Source organism: Perna viridis, chromosome 7, assembly GCF_037379345.1.
Source record: "Perna viridis isolate PV_CMFRI_1.1 ecotype Kerala chromosome 7, ASM3737934v1, whole genome shotgun sequence".
Lineage (NCBI taxonomy): Eukaryota > Metazoa > Mollusca > Bivalvia > Mytilida > Mytilidae > Perna > Perna viridis.
Genome location: NC_142451.1, coordinates 19,139,980 through 19,167,580, shown reverse-complemented (window position 1 = coordinate 19,167,580; position 27,601 = coordinate 19,139,980). Strand labels below are relative to the sequence as shown.

The following is a 27,601-nucleotide window of genomic DNA, read 5'->3' as shown; positions in this document are numbered from 1 at the left end:
ATTGAATTTTGGAGGACCAACTGGTCTATATATGTTGCCATGACCTGAAGTATCCCAAAAATGTAGTTTACTATTAATCATCTGTGTGGAAAAGAAAGAGAAAAAAGCATAAACACTTCTTAAATTATGATGTCACATTCTTAATTTGAAAACAAAGCAGTCCTTATAATTTCCTACCAGTCCCCATAATGTTATAAGGACCGGCAAATATATCGAAGAAAGTAAACAAATTATCTTAAATATTATAATAAATACAGCTTCTTGCTAATGTCATGCTTTATTACCTTCATGATTAGTTATACTCAAGATAATGCAGTTTTTGCGGTAAATAAGTTTTAAATGTACACTAGATTTCCTACATATGTATATTTGTTTGCCTACTATTGGCAGATCCAAGTTGGTGCCCGACACCCACCAATGCGCTCCAATTGTTAGTTTGATTATATAGAATCACTAATACAGCACATCCTTAGCCCAGTTGATGACGCCCCCTCTCTTCTCAAGTCTGGTTTTTCTGTGACCAATATTTATCTGACCTTTGACATTTGTATATATCCACCCTTCTTTAGAATATTGATGACAAAAACATGCAAACAAGATTTATTTACCATCAGTAAAAGACAAATTCTTCTTTTTAAACTTGTAGTTATATTTGATACATGTACATGTATATTTTGTATACCGTACAAGTATATGTTTTACATGTTATATGACTATTCATAAACTAAAAGGAGGCACAGTTCCGTTACACGTATCATCGTCATAAAATTGCCCCTTTTTAATCAACCACTTCGATATCATTTTTAACACAAGGAAACATTTTTTTTCATATTCCCTTATACATTAACATTCCATAATTATTTGATCCTGTGTTGAATTGCCACTCACAGTCAGTGTACACTAGTCCAAATGTGGTCTATCCTCCAATCACATTATATAATAATGTTCAATGTAATTCAGTATATGCACTGGAGGATATTTCCAAAATACATGACGCTTACATATTTCAGATATATACAATATGTTCAATATTTGTAGGTATGACTACTTGTATCACACCAAAACAGTTGTGTACATGTACATCCATACTACTTGGAGAAGCTGAGTCCAGTAGTGAAACAGATGTATATGCAACTATCCAGACACAATACATGTACACGTAGTGCTTAAACCTATGTAATAATTTTATCTAAAATTTTAAATGCACACTCATTAAATGTTCCTATAGTGACGTATGTTCAAATAACTCCTGTAAAATGTGTAGAATTGAGGTGCTGGTTCAATATAATCAACTTCTGGCACATATATGGTGACTAACAAACCTACAAAATCCATTAAGAAGTTTCCTAGGAATTGCATCAACTAAGTGTTTCTACAGTGAAGTATGTACAAAATTAAACAAAGTCCCATAACTCCTGTAAAATTTTAAGAATTAAAATGATGGTGCAATGCTAACATAAACATATAATGACTAACAATTATGCAAAATTTGAACACAATCCGTCGAACAGTTTCCAGAGAGTTGATTCCACAGTGTGACAGACGGTCGGTCAGATGGACACCAGTATTTCTATGTCCTCTTCCGCATTTTCTTCACCAGAACTTGTGCAACTGACTATGTTCATGCCCTTAACTGTCTAAAGTAAAAAATGTTTCAATTAATGATATATATATATATATATACAACGTCTCAGAATGTGACGACTCTATTCGCTATACTGCTCCATCGGATCAAATTGATACAGGGAAGATAACGTAAACTTATAGAAGGGTCTGAAAAATTCCCAACGATGTTAGAACTTTCAAATTTGCGAAGCAAATTTTTGGTCGTTCCCTCCGCGGGACTCGAACTCGTACCGCTGTGACATCTATGCCAACACCGCCTGCACTAAGTCCAGCGCCCTAGACCACTCGGCCAGCTAGGCCATATTAAAATATAGCTTTCGCTTGCCGGGTCATTCCTCCTCGTAGGACTAATCTAGGGCTGTAACTTAGTACACGATGTATGGTAGTACGGGACAGTTCATCTAGGTGTTATTATGTAGGATAGAGGATCAAATTAATGATGCATGTCACAACAAATCAATATTATACAACGTCTCAGAATGTGACGACTCAAATTGATACCTATCCGATTTTCACAATTCAAAATAAGAAGAAAAAGACTTGGGCAAACGGGAAAAGGGAAGAAACAACCAGGGCAAACAGGGTTTGCGGCAAAACAACCTCTTTACGATGAATACCCTGTCTTATTTTTTTAAAATAGTTATGAAACATCATTAAACCAATTTGTTTGTTTGTTGGGGTTAACGTCCGAGCAGAAATATTTCAGCTATATTCAGACGATGAACATGAAATTGATGATAAAATGAACATGAAATGATGATGAAATGAAAAAGGGATGGGACACAAGGACAATGGGGTCGACAAATTTTGATTGCCACTGGAAATAGGGAGAGATGGGTAGGGTCGGGCAATTTAGCCTCCAGTGGCGGAGCCCTATGGTTCCTACTCCGGGAGAATACCACAGTAGGGTTCTTTAACGTGCGAGGAACGTTCATTAAACCAGAGTTATGTTCAATATACAGCCCCAAAGCCATAGACCTGTAATTAAAGAGATTTGCAACTAACTGAAGTCTCGCAATAACAAGAGGTGGGAAAAGAGATCCCGTACTTACTTAATCAACCATGACAACTTGACTTAAAATGATCATATCTAAAACAGTATTGCGAATATTGATATAAAACCTTCAGTTCCCAATTTTACGACATCTTAGCTTCATGTTCATACCCCATTTTTCTTTCAACCAAACACAAACAAAAAATAAGTATTGAAAACAAGTTACCCATCCCCCGATTTTTACGACGATAAAAATGAAATCCAAATTAAATTCATAATTTTCACATTAACCTATCACATCTTTTTGTTTTTAAAGAATTGAATAAAATCTTCAGTTTCCCATTTTTATATCCTCCGAGCGTTTGCTACAATTATTTCAGGTTATTTCCTCAAAAGGGGAAAAGAGGTATAATAAATAAGTGGAAAGGTCAGGAATCTCGTTCTCTGCCACGTGATAATTTTATCGATAAATTGGCTAATTAACAAGTTTCTTATCTCTTTATCTCTTTATAAATTAAAATAAGTTTTTGTGAATAGTCATGGTTTTTAATCAAATGTTTTTACGGTCGTACCGCATAAGTTTTGTGGTTTATTTTTAAAATTCTACACTGCTCTCATTAAACGTTTTGACCGGAAATATCCCCGAGCGCTTTCTACCCTACTCTGATGCTCCAGGAACGTTTTCAGTATGACTGCTCTGGTCGTTAAGTAAACACTAATCTGATAAAAGATCAAAAGAAAAGAATGTCATACCTATATTTTTCGATTAAGCTATGTACGCTGTACTTGTCATCTCAAACTTACATGCTCTACGAAAATCTAGAACTTATCAGCGATGTGTGAAAACACTAGGACCTGAACCACGCATTTATTGATCAGCCGGTTCAGGAACAAGATGAATCGGCCTTGAGACAAGTCGGCCTAACTTCATAAAGTACTTTGCCAAGTCTTAGTTTCCCAAAACACAAGAAACTTACTGCTTCCACCCACATTTTCTCACAAAACGGGACTGTGTATAATACAGAAACAACCCAGAATAATATCGTAGATCTACATGTTTCCAGAGACATAACAAGTAAAAAATAGCGATTAATAATTTTAACTAATTTATCATATGAACATTTAAAGCGTGCTAAGGTTTTTCTGTTTACAGAGCGGCATGTCCTTGTAAACGGGATCGACGAAGCAAGCGATAATAAATACTTTAGTTCAGCTCTCCGAATAAATATAACACCTGATTTGCTATCAATGAATTAATTGCGTTATCCATGAATTAACTTCGATATCCTATAGTTAGCACCTGCTAACCCATATATAATTTCGTAAATTAATTCATATATAACGGCGTTTTAAATGAATTAATTAGAATTAATTATCAATAGCAAACGGTAATGATAATTAATTCTAAGTTATATATGGCTTAGCGGGTATTATCTATAGGTTAGCGAGCATTATCTATGGGTTACCGGGTTGCTTACCAACAGTAAGCTGAATTTAATCATCGATCGCAGATGATATTGTGATTTACAGTCTGTTAACCCATAGATAACGGTCCGTTAAAACATAGATAGCAGTGTTATCCTATAGATAACGGGGTTATGGTTACTTTACAATAAAGAAACGTTAGGGTATGGTCTAAAAATGGGACTTAAATATGGCACACAAAAACTACGGACAAAATCAACCTTTAGTAAAATGCGTGTTAAAGTATAAACATTGATTGAAAACCTTAACACAACTATAAATTTAATGGTACCGTTAAATGGAATTAATCACTTCAACTTTTAGATGGTGCATCAGACAAGGACACATTTGTTTTTTTGTTTTTTTTTTGTTTTGTTTTTGTTTTTGTTTTTGTTTTTGTTTTGTTTTTGTTTTTTTTATTTCTTTTACATATCTGAGACCACAAACAGTGTATTCGAAAATGAGTTTTCAGCTCTGGAACCAGAGGATCATGTTATTGATGATAACTGTCAGTATTTGCTTAAATTTAGATGGTTACTGGCTACATTTTCACCTTGTTTTAGGCCTGAACTGAACATTGCTGAAAGCAATTTCTTAAAAATTAAATCTTTATACCAACAGAAGAGGTTTTGACGTCGTAGGAACAAACTTAAAAAGTTGCTATTGGACAGGCTCCTAATTAAAAAGAAATTACGGTTCATGACTAGAAGACAAAACTTTCACTGAGTAAACTGTAATAAATATCATTCACAGAAAGGCTCTTAATGGGAAAACTTGCGTGGCATGCACATATATTGTTCATTTTTTCAAGAATTTAACAGACAATATACACTCTTCATTTTTTTTCAGTGTTTTTTTTTTCAGAAATAATTCCACCTCCTTAGAACCTCGAAAATAATGCAAGCGTAAAATTCAAGGCTCGACTGGGGCCATTTGTGTCCGGAATATTTTGGAATCACTTTCGTATAATAAATATGATTGTAAATAGTTTACTTGTGTAATCAATTAAATTTATTTATTGAAATACGAAATATAGCACACAATTCACCAAATAAAATCTAATTTGGCTTAGTATTTTTACACTGACAAAGCGAGAAAATGCGGCGGCTATCTTTCAATCCAAAGTTAGTACTTGTTTTCTATTTGGAGATTTTACGGACTTACTTTGACTTATTCTACTTCAGCCATAGGGCGACAACAGTCTCCTGTCCATTGCTGATGGTTTCGTTTCTTTCTAGGTCTGACCAATTTTATTAATTTCATTTGTTTGTGAGTCTTCTGTTTTTTTTTGTTTTTTTTTGTTTGGAGGCCCCCTTTTTTCACGTTTATCACGTTTTTCACGTTTATCGATTTTTTCCGAACAACTATTATTTGTTGATGATTTTTTCATCAAAATAAAAATTCCCAGATGATTGTGTAGTTAAACAATCTGTTGGATGTTTATTTTTAAACGGGATGTATGTGGTCAGCGACTGTGAAAAAACAGTCAACATGGTCAACTTCCCTAACATAAATACATTTTGTCTTTATGTACATTTGTAGATAATGATTAGCTCATTGTTTAAAGTGAGTAATCTGATTATATATTAGCCGATGAACACTGACGTTATACACCCCCGACACTCGATTGGGTTCTTTGATTGACCTTCGTAGTGGATTATTGTGACGTATATCTAATCATTCGGATGGTTCCATTCATCGTGGGTACGATGTCAGATGACAAGTCTGCGCAGCTCTCTTTAAGCAACAATGCAGCGGTCACACATAATTTTTACAGGTTGTATATATTTCCAATGTATTTACAAACTGTAATGCATAAACAAACAAAAAATAATCTTATGCCAAGTTCAATGTATTCAGATATAAAAGTCAGTACGTGTAATCTTATGTCAACTTCAATATATATTTACAAATAAAAGCCAGCATGTGTAGATTTATGACATCTTCAATATATTTATACACTATTATGCAATTATAGCAGTCAGTATGTGTAATATTATATCTACTCGTAGATAAATTGCAGGTTACAGTCATGCAACTCGATTTTGTACATAAGGTCAAATTGCTCATTTTGCTCCTTTGTGAAGTAGTTCTTCCACGTCCCAATATGGCCTTTAAATAAAAAAAAAAATTTTTTTTATTATGAGATGGTTATGCACACGATCTATGAGAAGTATCAATATTTTATTGTCCTTCGATTCACTTTGTTTAAATTTGGACCCATTATGTTGTTCAAGATTAGATAATTGAATAAAATGGTGCCATGATTCCTAACACCTCCCCTGGTCAATGTTTCCAGTTTTTTTAGTTGAGTCTGTACTGCTCATTTACTTTTGTTTCTATATGCGTGTTATTTTGTCTATTTCATGTTCTTTGTTTTGTGTGTGTGTCTGTTTTCCTTATCTAGACGTTAACCTTTGAGGATGTTATTTTTGATTACCATTCATTGAATCCTGTCTCCATTGGTTTCCCTTTCTTAGTTAAATCATGCAAAATGAATCTACTAATTCGTGTGCAGGGATTTTTTTTTTGAAAGAGTAGCTATCGGCTAAATGCAGTTGCATTTCATTTTTGAAGAAAATACTATCAAGACGAGTCCGTTAAAACGTTGTTCTGTCATTTTTGTTTGCGTCATTTGTATGATGAATTGAATGCATTTGTACTTTGAACCAATATACCGATATGCCTGTACGATAAAAATGCTCTTCTAGAAAAGCAGAGGACGCTTACCCTACCGGTGCACCTGGTCCATGCTCCCAGTTTTTAGTGGAGTCCGAGTTGCTCATTTACTTTTGTTACTTTGTATGTATGATTTTAGTTACTTTATGTTCTTTGTTGTGAATGTCTGTTTTCCATGTCTGGTCTTTGTCCCTGAATTACATTCTTTTGATTACCGCTATAACCTTGGTTCCCTTGATTACTCTTCCATTAACCTTTCATTAGTTTTCATGTAATACCATATTTTCTCACCAGTTCTATATGTTGTTGAACGTCCGTGTTTGTCGAACTGTGCAGTATCATCCTTCTTGTTTTGCTTCATATTATCGAATGAACAAGCTTGTTCAATGTCTCTATAGAACACTTCATCTTTCTCACATTGTAAATAATTTGCCAATTTAGACACTTCATCAACAAAATTCTGAAATACGCCTTTAATATTAGTTTTTAAAAGTATAAACTTTAATCGAAACTGGACTATTACCATTCTATTTTCTGATGCAACAGGTGTTGAACAATTACCCACTAAATAAACTTACTCACATGGAGCCAAACCGAAATGTGGCTTTCAGTATGTCGGTGAAACCGGTCTATACCCAACTAAACATACACAGGAACATCTGTATCGTTTCAACAGACCAACAAAGTTCAAAAGTGTCATTTATCAGCATTGTAAAAAGCACAATCATGACACTAAATACTTAACTTTCAACATTTGGAAGTAGTCAATAAACCGTCAGGAGAAACTCATTCCAAATTCCGTAATTCCCGTAGATTGGTTGAATTGGAATGTATACAGATGTTATAAACAGTTTACCATTTCGGTCTTAACTACAATGTCATGGGAATTGGTAACATCTCAAGAACAGATTCGATATAATTTCTAAATCAAAGCGCAACAAGATGTCTTATGGAGTCAGAGTAAATCGCAATAAAACATAAAACATCGAAATACCAATACTACGGATTCAAACCTCATTACAATTTCTAAAAACAATGAATGTCGTCAATTCTTAACCAAACTATATTCAATACCAGTCATTACATTACAAAATATTTTAGAGGATTTTAATAAAATTTCGTTCAGCAGTCCAAAATATGAAACAGTTCAAATTATTATTGTCTACTGTTATTCCAAACTTTTCCCCAAAACTATCGTTCGGAAAATCACAAAAAGCACTTTTTTCAACTTAAAAATATTAATAAAGGGTTTGTTTTTTCATCATCATTACTGGTACATTAAATGATCATGCAGTTAAGGAAACTATCCCTGCTTATTTTGATAATACTGAACTTCCACTGCTATATTTACAAAAACCAAACCCGTAAATATGTCTTTAATTATAGTGAATAATGCGGATTTCAAGACAAAGAAAAATGTGCTAATATCTTGAAATTGAAGTAACTCAAAATATATTTATGTTCCCAGTTCCCATATTCTTACAGGTAATCTGAATGGCGTTAAGACATTTTTTTCAAAAAGGACCTAAATATCGTCATCTAGCTACTATCAATTGTAATAAATGTCGTAGCATCATCCATGACGCACTCCCTTTGTATTGTATAAAATAGATAAAACGTGACAAAGGAGCATTAGATTATTTCTTCAAAACAGTTGTGAAAATAGATGACATTAGAACAAAAACATTTTGTGTAACACTCCTTATAAACAACATGAAAACCGCATTTCCCGAATGAAACACAAATTGAAAGAAGTCAGCAAGGAGTTTGATTTCGTTTTTGTTGATAAACAGTATTATTGTTATTTGTCGTAGATTTTCTTGAAATTCTACAAAAAGAATTTACATATTTACCAACATTCCAACTGACTAATTTTCAGAAGTGAAATTGTGAACAAACACAAACTCGTCGCTACCTCTTTACAAACTGAACCTAGAAGCATGGAAGTTCTTACAAAAATCTGATTTTTAAATTTTTGAAACAAAGCGTATGAAAATAGTGGAATTAATTGTATTAGGAGTGTTAAAAATTGGCGGAATTGGATTTCTTTGTGATGCTTACAGCACTCAAAGTCCTGTTAGACAACATATTCGTACGCTTTGGTGAAACTGTTTATCTTCAAGTTATTGGAATTCCCATAGGGATCATTTGTTCACCACTTATTGTGGACCTCTTTCTGTATTGTTACAAATCACAATTTATGGCTTAAATAAATAAAGACCCTTCCAAACAACGTTGAGTAAATACATTTGACACCTTTAAATATTTTCACGAATGTTTTGCTCTTAACAACGATGACATCAATATTTATACTAAAGATATACATCCTGAACTGTCTTTGAATAAAGCAAATATTGATATATTGATAAAAAAGAATGTTCGTCTCTTAATCTTAGTATTCATTTAGATAATCGTAAACTTAAAACTAAAATTTACGATAAAAGGGATGATGTTTCATTCCCTTTTTTCAACTATCCGTTTTAAGATGCTGACGTCCCTTGTCACCATCATATGGTGTTTACACATCACAACTGGTTCGTTTTGCTCGTAATTGTTACAATGTTTCGGATGTTAACGAAAGGAATTTATATATAACCGAGAAATTACTAGATCAAGGTTTTCGATACCGTTAAAGTACTTGAATTCGTGGATATCAATTTTCGTGGATTAGGGTAGAAACGCAAATATTTGGATTCTTGAATTCGTGTTTTTGAGGTTTTTAATAGTACTTTGAAGCTCGTAAAAAAATTCACGAATGTTTAAATCAATTCAAGGAACTCACTCTCAAATACAGACATACTTGTATTCTATACAAAGCACGGAAAGTTCAATATTCACCCAATAACTTAACTTAACCATTGCTTAGGCTCATCCTTTAGAGGCTCCGTGCAGGTCCGGGTGTTAAAAGAATAGGCCTGCAACAGCGCTAAGCTTGTCGTAAAAGGCGACTAAATAGTACTCAGAAACATATCCGGGGGCTAGGCGCTCTGCCCACAGAACAACTGGGATGTGTGCCCCAGGTGGTGGAATGGGGTACCCATGGCATGTTACATGCTGGGGTTGTCAGGCTATAATACGGAAAACCTGACCGCAAACCATAGTGGTGCACCGTGTTGGGAAGGATGTCACTTTCCTCGCACGTTAAAGAACCTTGCTGTGGTATTCGATAGAAGTAGGAACATTTGCGCTCCGCCACAGGAGGCTAAATTGTCCGACCTTACCCACCTTCCCTTTTTCTAGTGGCAATCAAAATTTGTCGACCCTATTATCCTTGTGACCCATCCTTTTTTTTTTTTTCATTTCATGTTCATCGTCTGAATATAGCTGAAATATTTCTCCTCGGACGTTAAACCTCAACAAACAAACAAACATCCGTTAGAGATATAGTTATGTTATTGTAAAATCGTCGAGGATAGCATTTTTTTTGGTATTAAAACTGATTCGCTCGTAGGGTCTTTACATAGAAATTAAAGTTTTATATTTAAAAGCAGCTTTGGCATGACATGGGTTGTCTCCTTATTGTATGACTTATGATGTACCGTGATTCTCAACCCCATGTGGGGAGAATTGGGATTGATTTTTTTCATACAATGCATACGGTGACATGCCTTTTTGAAGGTTTAAACTGGTCTGCAGATGGCATGTCAGTTAACTGCTAGCCGTCCTTAGTTTGCACATTTTCGTTGAAACAAGGAACTCAGACCTTTTTGAATTGTTTATTAGGTGTGTTTAATTGTGTAATATTTTTCCACAGTGGCCAGATTTTAAAAGAAGAGGGTTGTGATCACGCCAAAAGTACTTTAACCCTTGTTTATATAAATTGAGTATTTAGTGGCAATTCTTTCACTGAAGCTGTGTATAATGATGACATATGCACCATGCCTTTTCGCGTTATATGTAGATAATGTTTGTTGCTATTTTTACTAAATGTCTTGGAAATCAACTGCAGTACAGTATACATGAATCAAATTGATAAAACAATATATCACTGAATTAAAAATTACGTTCATCTGAATTTTTATTTCTTTGAAAGCCAATTGAAATAGACGAAGTTAAGAAACATTTAGGTAACAAACTTCACAAGTGGAAAAAGTAGTTCAGCCGATAAGCATGTCATTAGCATTGATTATGTAAAGTATGATGAAGATATAGAATTTCGATAACAAATGCGAATTAATACTCAATATCAGTCAACACCTGAATTAGTCAATTAAATTGGGGGCATACACTTGTTATAGCAGATTTTGTTTAAGTTACTGAGCCCTATCTAGAACATCAATACGGTTATCGAAATGTATGCACAAGGGGCTCAAATGTTATTTTTAAAGGAAAGAACAGTTGACAAGAAGACAAATTCGTCGGTTCATCATAAAGCTAGTAGAAATATTTGCCTTTTTCAATTTTTAGACAGTAGAGGAATGCTGAAGAGTGTGTTGCGTTTCCTTAATATCTGTTCATATGTACTGAGTAAAGACAGTGATATATACCTGAAATATTCTGTTCACTTTTTTATTGTTTTCCAAATTCAACATCAGTCATGAAAGCATGTACCTCAATCATTTAAGGCCCTATTTCTAACAGTTGTTTAAAAAGTTGTAGGCAGAAATACAGATGATCGGGATTTGCTTTTTTTCTGTACATGTATCCGTCAATAATTACAAAAACATTTGGTTATAAAGATACAGTCAAACCTCGGTAGCTCGAACTCCAAGGGACCATTAAAATGTGTTCGAGTTATCGGGAGTTCGAGAAATTGAAGTTCGAATATTTCCGGATTTATTTTCGTTGCCAGTCCGAGTTCGAATTATCGTTAGAAATTGCTTACTTCTTACGTAGTTGTGTTAGTTGGTGGATCATTTTCATTCGCTTTCGGAAGATTATGTTGATTTGTGGACATTAAAAATGCTGTGTTCGCTTTTAAAAACGTTCAGAGTTCGATTTCCTTGGTCAATAATATGTTTTATCTGGTTTTCTTTCATGCTTTCATCATACCGACTTCGGAACATTCTCGAACTTTAATTAGTACTATGTTAAGATCAAAACTACCTAATTAGTGATGACTTAAGTATTACCTGTAATTAACTAAAATGACACTGACTAATGATAGGGTTTCAATTTTTCACACCTTTTATTATCCAAGCTGACAGAATGGCTGACGAGTTCGAGTTAGTGATGGTTATTTTCGAAGATTTACTACCGAAGGGACCGACTAGTCAGTTCGAGTGTTCGAGAAATCCATGGTTATTTATATTGATTATATTGGAGATGATTTTGGTACTTTGAATTGTGTTCGAGAAACCCTGGGTGTTCGAGCCATCCGAGTTCGAGCGAGTGAAGTTCGACTGTAGTTACCTTCTTTAATTTTTCATAATATACAACGTGGATATTAGAGTTTTTATCCATCTGCCTTTCCCACTCTCGTACATAGCCAAACCAATTACCAAAAGGTTCTGGCAAATCACGTCCTGAAATATCGTCACAATAAATTTCAGATGAAACATATTGTTAGACAAATTGTCTGTCCATGTCTTTAAGTCTTCGCCTACATGTATAATAAAACAAAATCTAAATATAATAGACGAGATTATTAAGACAAAAAAATTCGTCGAACATTATCAATTGCATAATGCTACAAAAAGAAAATCAAACATAAAACGAATAATTCAAGTAGTTTTTTTTGCGCCAAAATCTTGGCTGTACTATTTTTTTATCATAAAGAAAATAAACTTTCTAAATTATTGACAAGAATAAATGAATTATATATCTTTTTCCTTCAATTAATAGGACCATACTGTAGTATTCCCACAAGTGTGTAACAAACGTAAACTTCATTTTCTTTAACGATAAAAAATACATATATTCAATAATGAAGGCACTTATTGGGAGATGATTTATTTTGGAATTTTCTTCTTCCTTTCAGTATTAGTTAGTTATTCGAGTTATACTGTTTACTGACTTACTTCTTCCCATTGTCATGTCATTGAAATGATTCTCCCATGTGTACGATTCATGTAATCTTGGGTCTTTACCAATTCCAAAGTAATATAAAGACACTTGCCGATCTTTCGGGTTACGAAGTGTCAGGACAATTTTGTTTCCATTTTCCCTATGCTTCTGTGGAAGGTATCTATAAGGTAGATGTGTCGTTAAGATGCGGGGTTCAGATTTTTGCTCTAGTACTTTGTAGTCGGCAAGATCAATCATATTCTCTAAAAGAGTATCTTTTGTCAACTGGGCCTTGCCTGATGACAACATTGAGACGATCTCGAAAACCCAGTGGTTCCCTAAAATACACAGTAGAGACAACATTTTCAATTGTTTTGAATATATTTAATAAACAAATTGAAAGTTAAGTAGACAGAGGATATATCACTATTAATCATAGCAATTTTAATTTTGAAAGCAAATGGTTATCTCATATCATATGTATTTGATGAGTATGGTATTTCAAAGCGTTGACACAACCCAGACAGTTACCCAGAATGGTTAATCCCTAGAATTTAATTTGGAAGACCAATTTTTTTTTTCAGTTCATACTTTTTAAAACGGATAAGATATTTCATTTTTTTCACTTCGTATTTTTTAACCTTAGCAAAGGAAACTAACTTTCAAACCCGACAGGCATTCAGATTTACTTTCCCGTTAGAACACTGGACAGAAGTAGATTTAAAATTTTAAGAAATTGATTCATTGTAGCCACCGTTAGTACTTTTTTTTTTAAATTTAAAACACTTGTTTTAAATTTTTCGATACTTACCGAAGTGATAGCACTTTCAGTTTCAAATAAATGTGTTTATTGATCTTCCCCCCAACCATATTGTCGTGTGTCTGCAGGTTTCGTCCTTTAAAAACAACTACTAAAATGGCTAAAAATACGAAAAGGGACAATTCCACTCACTTTCTCTCCAATGGTCCGTTTCCAACTTAAAATTATATAATAAGTTCATTCCTTTTATTCTTATTTGTTATAAATCGTTGAACACGATTATACCCATTTAAATGCACGATTTATTATTATTACCTGATCTCATTGGCCCACAAACAAATATATCTGAACTTCGTGAAGTGAACTCTCTTATCTGACATATTGCATCCACTGGATCATTAAAATATCGTGGAAATGGAGGGAGTCCCATTCCATTGAAGTATGGTATTTCTTTCTGTATTCTAAAACGTTACTAAATGCGGTATAATAGACTAAAATAGTAAACCTACGATATAAAAAGCAATATAGTGACTATAGTCGAACAAAGCGCATTCTATAGTACATGAGTCTTAGTCGTATGCAAAATGATTAGTTGAAAGAGTATGTCCATAAGGAAGAAAAATGGATTAAACAAGAATAATATACTAATGATAAGTACAACAATACCAATCTTATAAAAATGCAAATGTCGGTTATGTTTAGAAAGTTTAAAATTCAATAAATAAGAATAAAGATGAAGTTCACAAAACCGAAAATTTCGAAATAGGATGTCACATCTTGACGATAATTGCCACCAAAATATGTCAAATCTCTAGTGTTTGCAACTGGGGACACGTAGTTCAACTGTTAAAATAAATCAGGGAAAAGTCAACTAACTGATAAACTGAAGCTAGGCACAATGATATATAATTTATATAGATAACGCTCCATGTTTCAAGAGCGGAGCAATTCTGACCAATGGCTACCTTTCGGAAATTCAATCGAACCAAACTTTATTTTTCAAAATCAATTAATTAAAGTAGTGTAATGTTCAACTGGGATAGTGTAATAAAATGCTATCAAAGTAAAACAAACTCCCAACCTTTGTCCTCTGCTGCTGGGATCACAACTGCGATTTACGCACAACATAAATTTATGTCCTCAAATTACTGACCCATTATTAACCCATTACATAATAGTAGCTACAATGTTTAATACATGGAATAGAGCTTTGGTACTTAAGCGGTTTCTAATTTTGTGTCGGAAAAAAAATCTATGATATATTGTTTAGGTCAGACAGTCTGGCTAGTTGGCTGATAATAAAAAAAAAATAAAACTTATTATTGTTTTTAAGTAGCACTCCAGCTAAGAATCATGCAAAATGTGATTCATGGGTAAAAAGCCTACATATTTTTATTTTTGATTTTTTTTTTGAAATATTATAGTAAACAGAAATTAACATGTGGTTATTCATATAACCCGTGCTCTTAGGAGATAAAAATTGTATAGAATGCACTGTAGATTTCAAAATTAAGGGAGATAACTCTGTAAATGACGCTCAAATACAATAGAATCTACTGGATTTTCAATGTTGATTATCTCCTAAGAGCAGGCAGATTTGAATGAATAATTACATATTTCATAATATAGACCCATAAGACAACTTAATTACAAAAATAAAAATATGTAGCCTTTTTTTAGGGTGTATCACATTTTCAAGAGTACTAAATTACATGTAAGGATTATTTTATATGACATTTATGGATTATTTTACATGCGATTTGTTTTGATAAGTATTTGGTTACATTATGAAAACAATTGCATAATTTTCAAAACAGCGTCATTGTATTATATTTCCAACGTTCTTAGTGTTTTACATTCTTAACAAACAACATGTTGCGTCATTTGTAAAAAAAATGGTCTGAATGAAGGAGACCCGAGGAAGTATTAGTATCATAGGTCCAAAAATTTAAAAATCCTAGGAGACAAGGTAATACCAAAAACACTAAAACTACGACTCAACAAAATAGGTCAACAAACATGACAAAAAGATGTGATCAAAACGTAAAGCATTCACGATACTAAAACCTAAGTCAAGGGTAATAATAAGAATGTCTGTCAATCCATGTGATACATACTAAATATTACATGTCAATATCTGTATCACATGCTGTATCAACCCAAGACTGCTATATCGCCCAAAGGGACACCGGCCCGTGGGGTGATCTAGGTTGAAGGTTGATACAGCATGTGATACAGATTTTAACATGTCATGTTCATTATATCATATATTTTAACCATGCTCCAAGTATAGTATGTGAAGGGGTGCAATATAAGGTATGCGATATAGGTCTAAGGGTGTAATATAGGGTATGAGTTATAGGTCTACAGGTGTGATATAGGGAATTCAATATAGGGTAAATGATATAGGGTTTATACAAACACATATACAAAATAGTTATATTTTAATCTAAATGTATGATATAAAATAAAATACAAAAAATAACTATCATATACATATATATAATACTACTGTTACAGTTCATGTATATGATATCTTGTGAACACAACCTAACATATTTTAATTGTATATAAAATAAGGCAAAGCCCATTGAAATCAATGACCTTTAAAAAGATCTCATTAAAATCTGCGTGTAATACGGGCGAAATTGTTACTTGTAATGACCCAATATTTCATAATCGACTATAATCTCAAAACGTTTGTAAACAAGCAGTTGATATAGGAATTGTCAAGAATAAATTGTTTGTTAACTTAAAATATTTCTTGAATTAACATTATTTATCATTTCGAGTTAGTGGATTATTTCCTCCTGTTTATACTATTTGATATTTTTTATATACAAATATAAAATAAGAAGATTGGTATACTAAAAAAAAATACAGTGCATTTAAACATATGTTAATATGTGTCATCCACTTACAGCAAATCAATCTAAAGAGTAATGGTTCTTAACATATCATCTAACAATAGAACCTCTTGACAATTAGAGTCAATATTTGATTGGTCTTTTATCTTTAATACAAAATCGAATTTTTATGAAAACTAGAATAGTACTTACCTTTCCATGTTTAAAAGAGATTTATAAAATGTTGTACAAATCAAAGTTTAAATGTGCATGTCGGAAATAGATACTAGTTCACCAAATATGATATGTAATTTAAAAGTCGTTTATCATCTGCTGCATATATTAACCCTTTAAATTAAAACATTAGACTAACATATGTACCCAGTTAGCTATGAAAAATGCATTTACCGTTCAAATTTGGAATTCTAATACAATTATGTGTTAGTTAAGGATAAAGGAGGTATGGTATGGAAATTTACAAAGAAAGTTATATAACTGTCTCTTCACGTTGGAACTTGAGGTCTATATCGCTTTCCAATGTATCTTCATAGTGGGACTTAAAGTCTTTACATCGATTTCGACTTTTAAAAGAATCACGCAAGTCTTTGCTACGAAGGCTAGAAGTTCTGTGATATCATTATCGTGTCTATCTAGGTGGAAACGAGTACATAGTACATCTTAATCTACATGAGCCCATGATAAAAAGAACAATTCGGCTCAAATTTTAATAACTTTACTTATTTGACAATTACACAACGGTAAGCATTGTATCGATGAATTTGACTGTTTCCACAGGGCATACTTCATAATATTACATAATGACTTAATTCTAAAGTAGTGCGTTGGATAAAAGTCAAACCCATGAAATTCGTCATTTAATGTTGCTTGATTCAAAATTTTAACTTTTAACTTTACATTCCATTAATCATAGTTTAATCACAACTTTATCAAATTCATATGGATTTAGTTTCAATTTCACATTGAATAATACCAATAATGGTCTTTTCTCGTAAGTCGATATTTATCAGTTATTGACTTTTAACGAAGTCAATATGTTATACATTACATATATAGATAATGTATTTTCTTTTTGTCTGCTTCGTCTGCGGCGCTTCCGCCATGATTGGCTGAGAGTTATTACGGAACGGAACGGTTTATATCCGGATCTAAATTTAGAAGTGTAGCGTCAATATACATATAAATAGAAACATGCGTCAATATATTTAAAACAGAAATAAGGCTTCATGTACATGGAATATCCTTTACATAACGTGATCATAATAACCAATGAACAAAGAAGACTATTACACCATATGTGGTCTAAGCAACTTCGGCCTTTATCATATCTCAGGTCTATAAAATATTATTCGAACTTCTCAAAACTTTATTTAGAATTGTTTATTTCCATGCAGTGAAAACATTTTTCCACCAATTATTTGCACTTAAAAGGGGCTTTATGCAATTAAGGTTTGTAATTTTGAACATATTTTCTCTTATCTTATGTCAAAATTTAAAATATTTTTGAATAATTTAAATATACCGGTTTTATATCATTTTGAACATTAAAAATTCATTGAAAATGTATATTTATATATATTTGTAGGATTTAGAAATTTGACAGAAAATAATGCTCAGTGAAATAGGTATGATTTTCATTGACAAATCATTATATCTTTTTTGCATTAATTATCTTTTGACAATTCTGAACCTTTTCGTGACCCTTGAACCTGTCAGGAAAGTACAGGATTAACAGGATATTTCATTGGACAGAGTGAATAACCAAAAATGTTATCACGAGTGCCGAAGAACGCACTTGATTATCCTATTTTTCATATAGGTTTTCTTCATAATTTATCGATATTTTCGACATGAATTTTTAATTCTGTGATTGGCGGATTGATATCAGGGTTGCGACGTTTTGGCGGGAGAAATTCCGATAGTGAAATTACTGAATTTATTTCACAGTGTGAATTATCGAAATTTATTACACTGGGAACATTCGATGAAACACTTTTATGTATATAATAATACTTATTTCTTGACAAGTATCAACCTTTTTTGATTGACAGCAGCAATTTATTCCTTTACTTGTTATAAGCGAGCAAAGATCGCTCCTACAAATATAGAAATTCGTCTATTTTATTTCCATATTGACCATTTTAGAAACTTTCATTAAAACAAAAACAAAAAGATTGAGGCTTTAAAATGCAGTCAAAAGAACGGCAAAACAATGCTAAACATTTCAGAGATCCGTATGTAATTGGATCGGAACTCCTCACACATTATAAAAAAGTACCTTAGGTTTTGGTAAAACAAGGCAATCCGAATCGCCGAACTCAAAACTGTTTTACCGATACATTTACAAGTAAAGAGATATTATGCAATGACATTCATTTTAGGATTCTTTAGACATCGGTTCGCGGTAATTATATTTTTAGCAATGTTCAGGAGTTTAACCGGTGCACCTGGTCCATGCTTCCTGTTATAGTAGAGTTCGAGTTGCTCATTTGCTTTTGTTACTTTGGACGTGCTGTTTTGGTTAGATTATGTTCTTTGTTATGTGTGTCCGTTTCCCCGTATGATCTTTGTTCCTGGATTACATTCTTTTGATTTCCGCTAGAGTATTGATACCCTTGATTACTCTTTAATAATTCAAAATCACTTTGTATGACATGACGAAGCTCTGAAAAAACGTTTTATGGTTTTTACTTACATGTGCTTACTATGAGAAAGCTATCTCATTGCTCCATGAAAGATTCGAACAATCATATTTATTCAGACAAATTACATGCATGCCCTAGTTGATATCTATGCACGGAGATACACGTTATCCAACATGAAATAAAAATATTGTATGATAAAATCGAAAGATGCATTCGAAATTAAAAACCATAAGGACAAAGTAAGGATAAACAACCGGGTTATAAAGCCACAAAACTATTATTAGTCAGTATAGGTTGACAGATTTAGATTTGAGTGAGTTAAGTCGTAGAATATATATACCATAAACTGACACATAGTGCATGTTGTTAAGAACCACGTTTGTCTATAAATTGTACAAAAATTACTATTCATAGTACCCAGATGTCAATCGTCAAGAGTGATCGCCCTTGATTTGACTGCTTATGACACCATAATTTAGTCAACTGTCAATCAGTTTTCAAAAATCTTGTACCAAGTGCGAGAATCGTCATCACATCAGTTTTATTTTTTCAAAACATTTGCATAAACAGATGAACCGTCCAAGACAACTGAAGAAGTGAACCTAGGCACAATACAACATATTGCAAAGGAATCTGATATTATTCTACACACACAATTACCAGGATGTGCTAGACACCAATTAACACAGCAAGTGCGGGACATGACATTATAAAAGCAAATAAGTATTTACAAAATGACTCAGCATTCGTCACCAAAGAACTAGCAAATAAATTGATACAAAAACTCAGTAAAACAACTGAAAATATTAAATAATTATCAATTTTTGGAATTTACGCAAAATTTACGAAAGAATGTGTGTTACATATTTAGATAAATCAAGAGATATTTGCAAAGGCAGGCTTCAACCTCTGTTCTTGGTCATCGAATTCGAAGTCGTTTAGGAACCGAGCAGATTCAGCTAATTTTTATACAAAGATGATTTAATCAAAGTTTTTGAATTGAGATGAAACACTTGACAGGACACAATTACTTTTGCAAAACCCAAATACACCGATTATTTTGATGCGCGCCTGACGAAAAGTTTTACTCCAATCATCATAAAGATATGATCCGCTTGCATTAATTAGTCCATTTCAAGTTCGCAGTAAGATACTTATGCAAACTTTTTGGCAAAACGATAACAGTAGGATGGGCCTGTTTTGCCTGAAATTGCTTTAAAAGGGAGAGGTAAATTGCATGATATAATTAAATGCACAAATCTAGAGACAGATAGAGCGAATTTTACGGACTCATCAGGTGAAATGGCGTCTGATGTCTTTACAGACAGGAGGTTAAATGCGTATGAGGCATGTGCATATCTAGCAAATGCAAATAAATCAACTTGAGTATCATCAAAGAATCAAATTGCACAATTGAAAGCGTTAATAATTCCAAAACTAAAGTTGAGTATAGCATAGATAGACATTAGGATAGTAAATACTTGAAAGAGTAATCAAGGGAACCAAGGTTATAGCGGTAATCAAAAGAATGTAATCCAGACCAGACATGGAAAACAGACATACACAACAAAGAACATAAAGTAACTAAAATCATACATACAAAGTAACAAAAGTGAATGAGCAACTCGGACTCCACTAAAAACTGGGAGAATGGACCAGGTGCACCGGTAGGGTAAGCGTCCTCTGCTTTCCTAGAAACACCCGCCGAGTTGCTCATAAAAAAGTCAAGTCCGGGGTAGACAAACGAGGAAAGGAAAACTATGATCCGTTGAATAAATCATTTTTCATGGTGCTGATGAATACACCATAACAATCTACGAGTTCATGATGAAGTCATATTGAAGTCATACATAAATCTAACCAAAGTTGTGCAATGTAACGACAGTCAAATCACTCTCATTTGGCTTAATTCTGAGAATCAGTAACCAGGTTTAGTTCGAAATAAATTCTGCAAAACTAGAGATTTCACAAAGGAATATCAGTGGCTGTATTGTTCGACAGATTCAAAACCGGCATATACGCTATCGAGAGGAATGCCTGCTTGCTTACTTGCTTGCTTGTTGGGGTTTTAAGCAATATTTCAGATATATTCAGGCGATGAACATGAAGTGGATGATAAAATGAACATGACATGATGATGAAATGAAAAATGGGATAGGACACAAGGATGCCACTGGAATAGGGAGAGGTGGGTAGGGTCGGGCAAGTTAGCCACCTGCGGCGGAGCCCTATTGTTCCTACTCCGGGAGAATACCACAGTAGGGTTTTTAACGTGCGAGGAACGTGCACCACTATGGTTTGCGGTCAGGTTTTCCGTATTATAGCCTGACAACCCCAGCATGTAACATACCAGGGGTACCCCATTCCACCACCTGGGGCACACAATACAGTTGCTCTGTGGGCAGAACGCCCCAGCCCCCGGCTAAGGTTCTGAGAACTATTTAGTCGCCTTTTACGACAAGCTTAGCGCTGCTGCAGGCCTATTCTTTTGCTATCCGGACCTGCACAGGTTGAGAGGAATGCCAACTACAAAACTAAAACCGTAAGATTTATGGATGAAATATCCATTATGATAACGGATGAACAAAATGGCCCGAAGTTCTTGTAGAAAATCCACGAATTGCACATTTTCAACACTATAATTCTACATTACCAACTTTTTACCTGTTCAGGAAATAATTCAGTAAACAAGTTTATGTTGTATTGTAAAGATTTGTGATTTTTTTTACATGTAACGGTATTAATCGTTCCAAGACTTATAACAGCATATGTGTACTGAGTTATACTTAATTGTATACAAGACACTAAGTTATCTGGAAAATTAAGTGCAGAGGAAATTGACATGAACATTAAAAGCATGGGTCGGAGATGGAAGACGTTGGCAGCACCAAGAACTACATAAAGAAAGTCCTAGGGTATGCCCTCAAGGATCGTCCATCCAACACATGTAACAACAGATCTAACTGATAATGAACCAATGTCTCATCTTCATTACGGGAGACGAATGAGAACTATAGCGTTTTCAGGGTCAGCAAATTAGATTGATAAACATGACACGTGAAACACCTTATTTTCAATTACCTACTCAATCCTCTATCATTAAATATCAGAGACCGATGCCAATGAAAAGAAGAACAAGCGATGAATTCAATTCGTATTCGATATTCGAATGCAAACGATACGAACGTTTTTAAGTGCGTTTATTCAGTTCGTTTTTGTGTTGACAGGCATTAATTTAACTCCGTTTCACAATGATAACAGTTTTAAAGATTACATTTACTCATAGACTATTGTGAATTTGATATTTTTTCTTGATTAGGTTCTCTTTTTCATTCATTTCATTTTTATGTTAATTGTTTCATTTGCTCGCACTAGTATATAGGGGTTGCCGGCCCGCTTTCTATAACGTTACTTAACATGCTTTTTGTCATCGTTCTTATGCTGTTCAGTTCCAATACATGTATCAAAGCAAGTTGACGTTTCTATATCACTTAGCCTAATAAAGTCCAATTCCCACCACACTCTGATAATACAGTAAATATTTACACCTATTTGATAAGACACACACAATAATGTTAACGTAGCGATACTTAGAAGATAGAAATGGCGGAAATTTGTTTGGGATGTGTTTTTGGTGTTATTCTAATTTCATACGCTTTACTAGGTATTTAAATTACTATGAAGTAAAACGATCCTAATTAATAATTTTGTTACTTTTCAGCCCTGCAATTAAAAAAACCACAACTATATCTTTCGTAAGAGAATTGACATGTAACTTGCAGTTTTGAAGAAACTTGAAAAAATCATCGTATGATTATGAACGAAACAACTAGAATATTCCATCAGTTATCCGAAATTGCTACTAGCCAGTTTTGTAACCAAGAAATTATTTGATTTTTTAAAACAAAATATAACAGATACATTAATTTCTGGAAAAAATCACTTTTATTTGGAAATACTTATTTTTCTTTTAAAAAAACCGATTGTTGAGGTAAATGAATTAAATTTAATCTTATATAATAGACATCAACACCCTATATAGTTTATAAGCGTGTATGTTCCAAACAATATATCAACTATTATTTGCCACGATTTGTATCCATCAGCACCATGAAAACTGATTTATTCAACGGGTCATAGTTTTCCTTTCCTCGTTTGTCTACCCCGGACTTGACTTTTTATGAGCAACTCGGCGGGTGTTTCTAGAAAAGTAGAGGACGCTTACCCTACCGGTGCACCTGGTCCGTGCTCCCAGTTTTTAGTGGATTCCGAGTTGCTCATTTACTTTTGTTGCTTTGTATGTATGATTTTAGTTACTTTATGTTCTTTGTTGTGTATGTCTGTTTTCCATGTCTGGTCTTTGTCCCTGGATTACATTCTTTTGATTACCGCTATAACCTTGGTTCCCTTGATTACTCTTGCAGTAGCTTAAAATTCGAAATCCATAAGAATCTGAGGTTATATTGCTTGCACTAAAGCTGCATTAGCTGTCATTTTCGTAAATATTTGTTTCTGTTGAAATATACCTTAACTTTAATTATTTCTACTAAATTGTACTTTTCCTGTATAACTTCATTTGATATCCACAAATAAAATGCGTTAAATACATGAAATAGGTGTCTATATATTTATTGTCTTGCAAGACAAAAAAAATTGACCTAGATAAATCCGTATGCATGTGACTTCTTGTGACCTTAATCCGCGCATGTGCTGTAAAGGTCGCATCTTTAATAAAAAATCTGAATGCATAGCGAAAGTGGTTATTCAACGGCAGGGAAGACCAACGGACTCAAGCAGTTAAAGAAAAAAGTTCGAATATAACGCATGGATCCTTTTAAAATTTACCTATTGTGACATAATGTGGCTCAAATATGGTCATTATTTATTTGAAAACTAATCAAGAAGTATATGAAATGAAATGAAAACAAGACACATGCTTACCTGTGTATCCTTTATTGTTATTTTATTACAAAGGTGGAAGTATTTGTGACCCAGGTGAATGTCCTGTCGGCGATCTTGGGAAGAAATGGCGAAAAATAATCAGATCAGAGCTATCGATCTTCTCTGATTTAAACAAAACCTTGTTTTCACAATATTCTGTAGGTATTATCGACATTTATTAATTTAATTGCATTACTACTAACTTATTTCATTGTAATCAGCAAAATTCAGTAGAATCAAAACTGAACAAATTTGGCAGCTAATGCAGCTTTAAACATGGGTATACAATAATATAGCTCCTTCAACATACTTTGGAAGAAGGTGTCGGTGTATGATTTGGTTTCCTATTTTCGATATTTTTTTGTTTTGAATACTTCTTATTTACATTTTGTTTTTGAATCTTGAACTCCGAAGTACTTGGGTCTAATGCTGATGATGGGTTGTTCTTAATACCTGTACACATACAGACATTTACAATCTTTATATGATCTTTCTCCGATGTCAAGAAGATTTTTCTCCCACTTTTTGATAGTATGCTTAGCATATTGCCTTGCATTTTGATATTTCTAAAATCTCTAATTGTGTGATAAAGCTAATGATAAAATACAGCTGTTAAACACTGCTTCAGTAAACAAATAAGTATTCTTTATTTTGTCTTACTTACTTAAACTTTTGTATTCTTTTTAGACTGTGTTTTATATTCTTTATTTTAAGTTCTAATTTATAATTCAGTTTCTATTTGTTAAAACAATTATTTGATTGTTTACTATCAGATAAGTTAATTTTTATCCTATATTTCATGACACTCAAAAACAGGTGAAGGATATCTAAGTACACAAGGACCCCCAACGACACTAGGGCCCCCGACAACAACCGTTGAATGCACAACTGGTGACTCAAAAGTCGACAACTGTTTTGCATTTTATTGTTATAATAATCAATGGCAACGATTCGAGTTCACCGCTACAGAACACTGCTGTTTAACATCGGATCACCCTAAATGTATGTTAAACAAGTGTAAATGGCAGAGTAGTCATAAGTCGATGTATTTGAGAAAAGAATATCAAATTATTGATGTCTTATAATTTCAATCAGTTAATATTTTCGGATGTTTTCATCATTTTAAGGCTAGAAACCACTAATTCCACTTCCCATAGGCTTCTATGCTAATTTCACAATATTCAACGGCTTCTCTGGACTTTACCTTAACTTTACCCTGCAGAGGACTATGTATCAGCATGATTCTACATATGTCAGCTCATAATCCTCAGAATGGCATGTGGGGTTAGCAGACTTGCAGTGCAGTACTGGTCACCGGAAGTGAAGTGTCTATAAATAGCATGGGAAATCCCAGTGTTTTCACAAGATAGGGGTATATTTAGAAATCATTATGGAGATTAGGCTTCACATCACAAGAAGCAAAATGCCCCTATAAAATGTACAGACATGTTTTTCCTTTCAGAAACTGTTAAAATTTTTTATAGATGAGAACTTATTTCACAGCACTATGAGGAACGGGGGTAATTTCTGCGTAGGACTATTTTTGCGTACGTTCCAAATACTCATTGGTTGAATTGGTGGTCTGTAACCTTAATGCCCCGTGCAGGCCCGGATGCCAAAAGAATAGACCTGCAGCAGCGCTAAGCTTGTCGTACAAGGCGACTAAATAGTACTCAGAAACCTAGTCGGGGGCTAGGCGCTCTGCCCACAGTGCAACTGGGATGTGTGCCTCTGGTGGTAGAATAGGGTACTCCTGGCGTGTTACACGCTGGGGGTTGTCAGGCTATAATACGGAAAACCTGACCGCAAACCATAGTGGCGCACCGTGTTGGGAAAGATGCCACGTTCCTCGCACGTTAAAGAACCCTGCTTTGGTATTCGATAGGAGTAGGAACCCTTGCGCTCCGCCACAGGAGGCTAAATTGTCCGACCCTACCCATCCGTCCTTTTTTCCAGTGGCAATCAAAATTTGTCGACCCTATTATCCTTGTGTCCCATCCCTCTTTCCATTTTATCATCATCATTTCATGCTCATCGCCAGAATATAGCTGAAATATTTTTTCTCGGGCGTTAAACCCCATCAATCAATTAATCAATCATTCATCATTTTAATAACTAGTCAATAGTGGTTTATAGAACTGACAAAATTTCAATAGAATGATAAACCATATCAACAGGTTTGAAAAAATACTTTAGGACGTTCCCTTGAAATTTTACGTGCTTATATCTACGGATATTTTGCATAAGCGCCACAATTTTTAACTACTCAAGTTTTAAAAATTCGGAAATATTTCTAATGACATACTTGAACCGAGATCAAGTACGTTGGATATTCGATATTCAATATTCGACATTCAAACTTTTCAATATCAAACAACTGAATATCAAACGGTAAAATTTTACCGTTTGATATTGATTTTGATATTCAAATCCGTTCTATATTCAATATATAAACAGGAAACGAATGTAAAAACGAATATCGAAAAGAAAAAAAACTTGTTTGATATTCATGTTGATATTCAAATGCATTCTATATTCAATGTATAAACCGGAAACGAATGTTAAACGAATATCGAACAGAAAAAAAATCCTGTTTGATATTCAAATCCATTCTATATTCAATATATAAACCGGAAACAAATATCAAACGAATATCGAACAGAAAAAAGATTGAGCAGAAAAAAACAGTTTGATATTCACTTAGAGTTAGCCAGAAATGAATAACAAACGAATATCAAACGGTAAAATTTTACCGTTTGATATTCAGTTTGATATTGAAAAGTTTGAATGTCGAGTATCGAATATCCATCGTACTTGATCTCGGTCATACTTGAATTTTTACATTTAACTAAAGAAATGTCAGTACATTAAACATTCCACGCTTTATGATATTTAAGTACAAGTAATAAAATCAGTGTTTGAGTATGTTTTCAACATTGCCTGAATCTAACGGAGAGCTTCTACAACAAAATGTTCTAAATTCGTTTGTAGATTAAGGAGGTAGACCTAGGTTAAGGGACATAACTCATCAGTGATATGGTTGTATCATATTCAATTTCACCATAGCCTATCAAGCTATCATTTGAAACCGAATGAAATCAGTCCAGGTTACTTTGATGCTTACATGGTATTGATGTAAAATGTTGAATACAAATGTTCAATGATTTTTATGAGTTGTGTCCCATACCCTAGGTCTACCTCCTGAAGAAGCTTTGTTCAATATATTTTACATAGTCAGATCAAACTTTTTCCACAAGTTTCTGGGTTGGTAAAATTAATATAGAGTATATGTTTTGTAGTTTAGTGTCGTTACTAAAGCGTTTCAGGGTCGATTGGTTTTTGTGTGGTATATAAAAACTGACTTAGGCTAATAGCAAATTTGAACGTCACTATATTTAGCTAGGCACGATCTCATGTACTAGTTTAAGGAAACAAGGTGTCGTTCTTCACAATATGAAACTTAATAACTGATTACTTGTTTTTATACAACTTCAATAATTATATTTTCAATAATTGTAGGTCTAATGTTTGGATATACCCGCCCAGTCATCGGATGACTTGCTGATCATGGATAGATTCATTTTAAAAATAAACAAATTTATTTGTTCTTTTTTTAGTGACAAACTGGAACCTTCCTATAAAAGCAAATCGAACTAGTATAAAATTTCTTAACTTCGTGCAA

The 27,601-nt window shown here is 33.5% G+C and overlaps 1 protein-coding gene and 1 long non-coding RNA gene across 3 annotated transcripts; one reads left to right on the top strand and one right to left on the bottom strand.

Annotated features, from left to right (window-relative positions):
* Nucleotides 1-5,493: 5,493 nt before the first annotated feature.
* LOC148611682 (sulfotransferase 1B1-like) lies at nucleotides 5,494-16,671 on the bottom strand. Its single transcript, XM_088592465.1, has 6 exons — nucleotides 16,529-16,671; nucleotides 13,785-13,930; nucleotides 12,724-13,047; nucleotides 12,116-12,228; nucleotides 7,055-7,223; nucleotides 5,494-6,196 (listed from the first exon to the last, which is right to left on the bottom strand). Exons 1-6 carry the CDS (start codon nucleotides 16,534-16,536, stop codon nucleotides 6,087-6,089), a joined length of 870 nt encoding a protein of 289 aa, XP_088448591.1. The 5' UTR covers nucleotides 16,537-16,671; the 3' UTR covers nucleotides 5,494-6,086.
* Nucleotides 16,672-17,728: 1,057 nt separating this feature from the next.
* LOC148611681 (uncharacterized) lies at nucleotides 17,729-27,526 on the top strand. 2 transcript variants are annotated; one of them, XR_015924174.1, is made up of 4 exons: nucleotides 17,729-17,782; nucleotides 17,919-17,958; nucleotides 24,736-24,921; nucleotides 27,439-27,526. It is a non-coding gene; the product is annotated as an uncharacterized LOC148611681 (long non-coding RNA). The 2 variants fall into 2 exon arrangements; XR_015924173.1 differs by lacking the exons at nucleotides 17,729-17,782; nucleotides 17,919-17,958 and adding an exon at nucleotides 22,494-22,642.
* The last annotated feature ends 75 nt before the right edge of the window (nucleotides 27,527-27,601 follow it).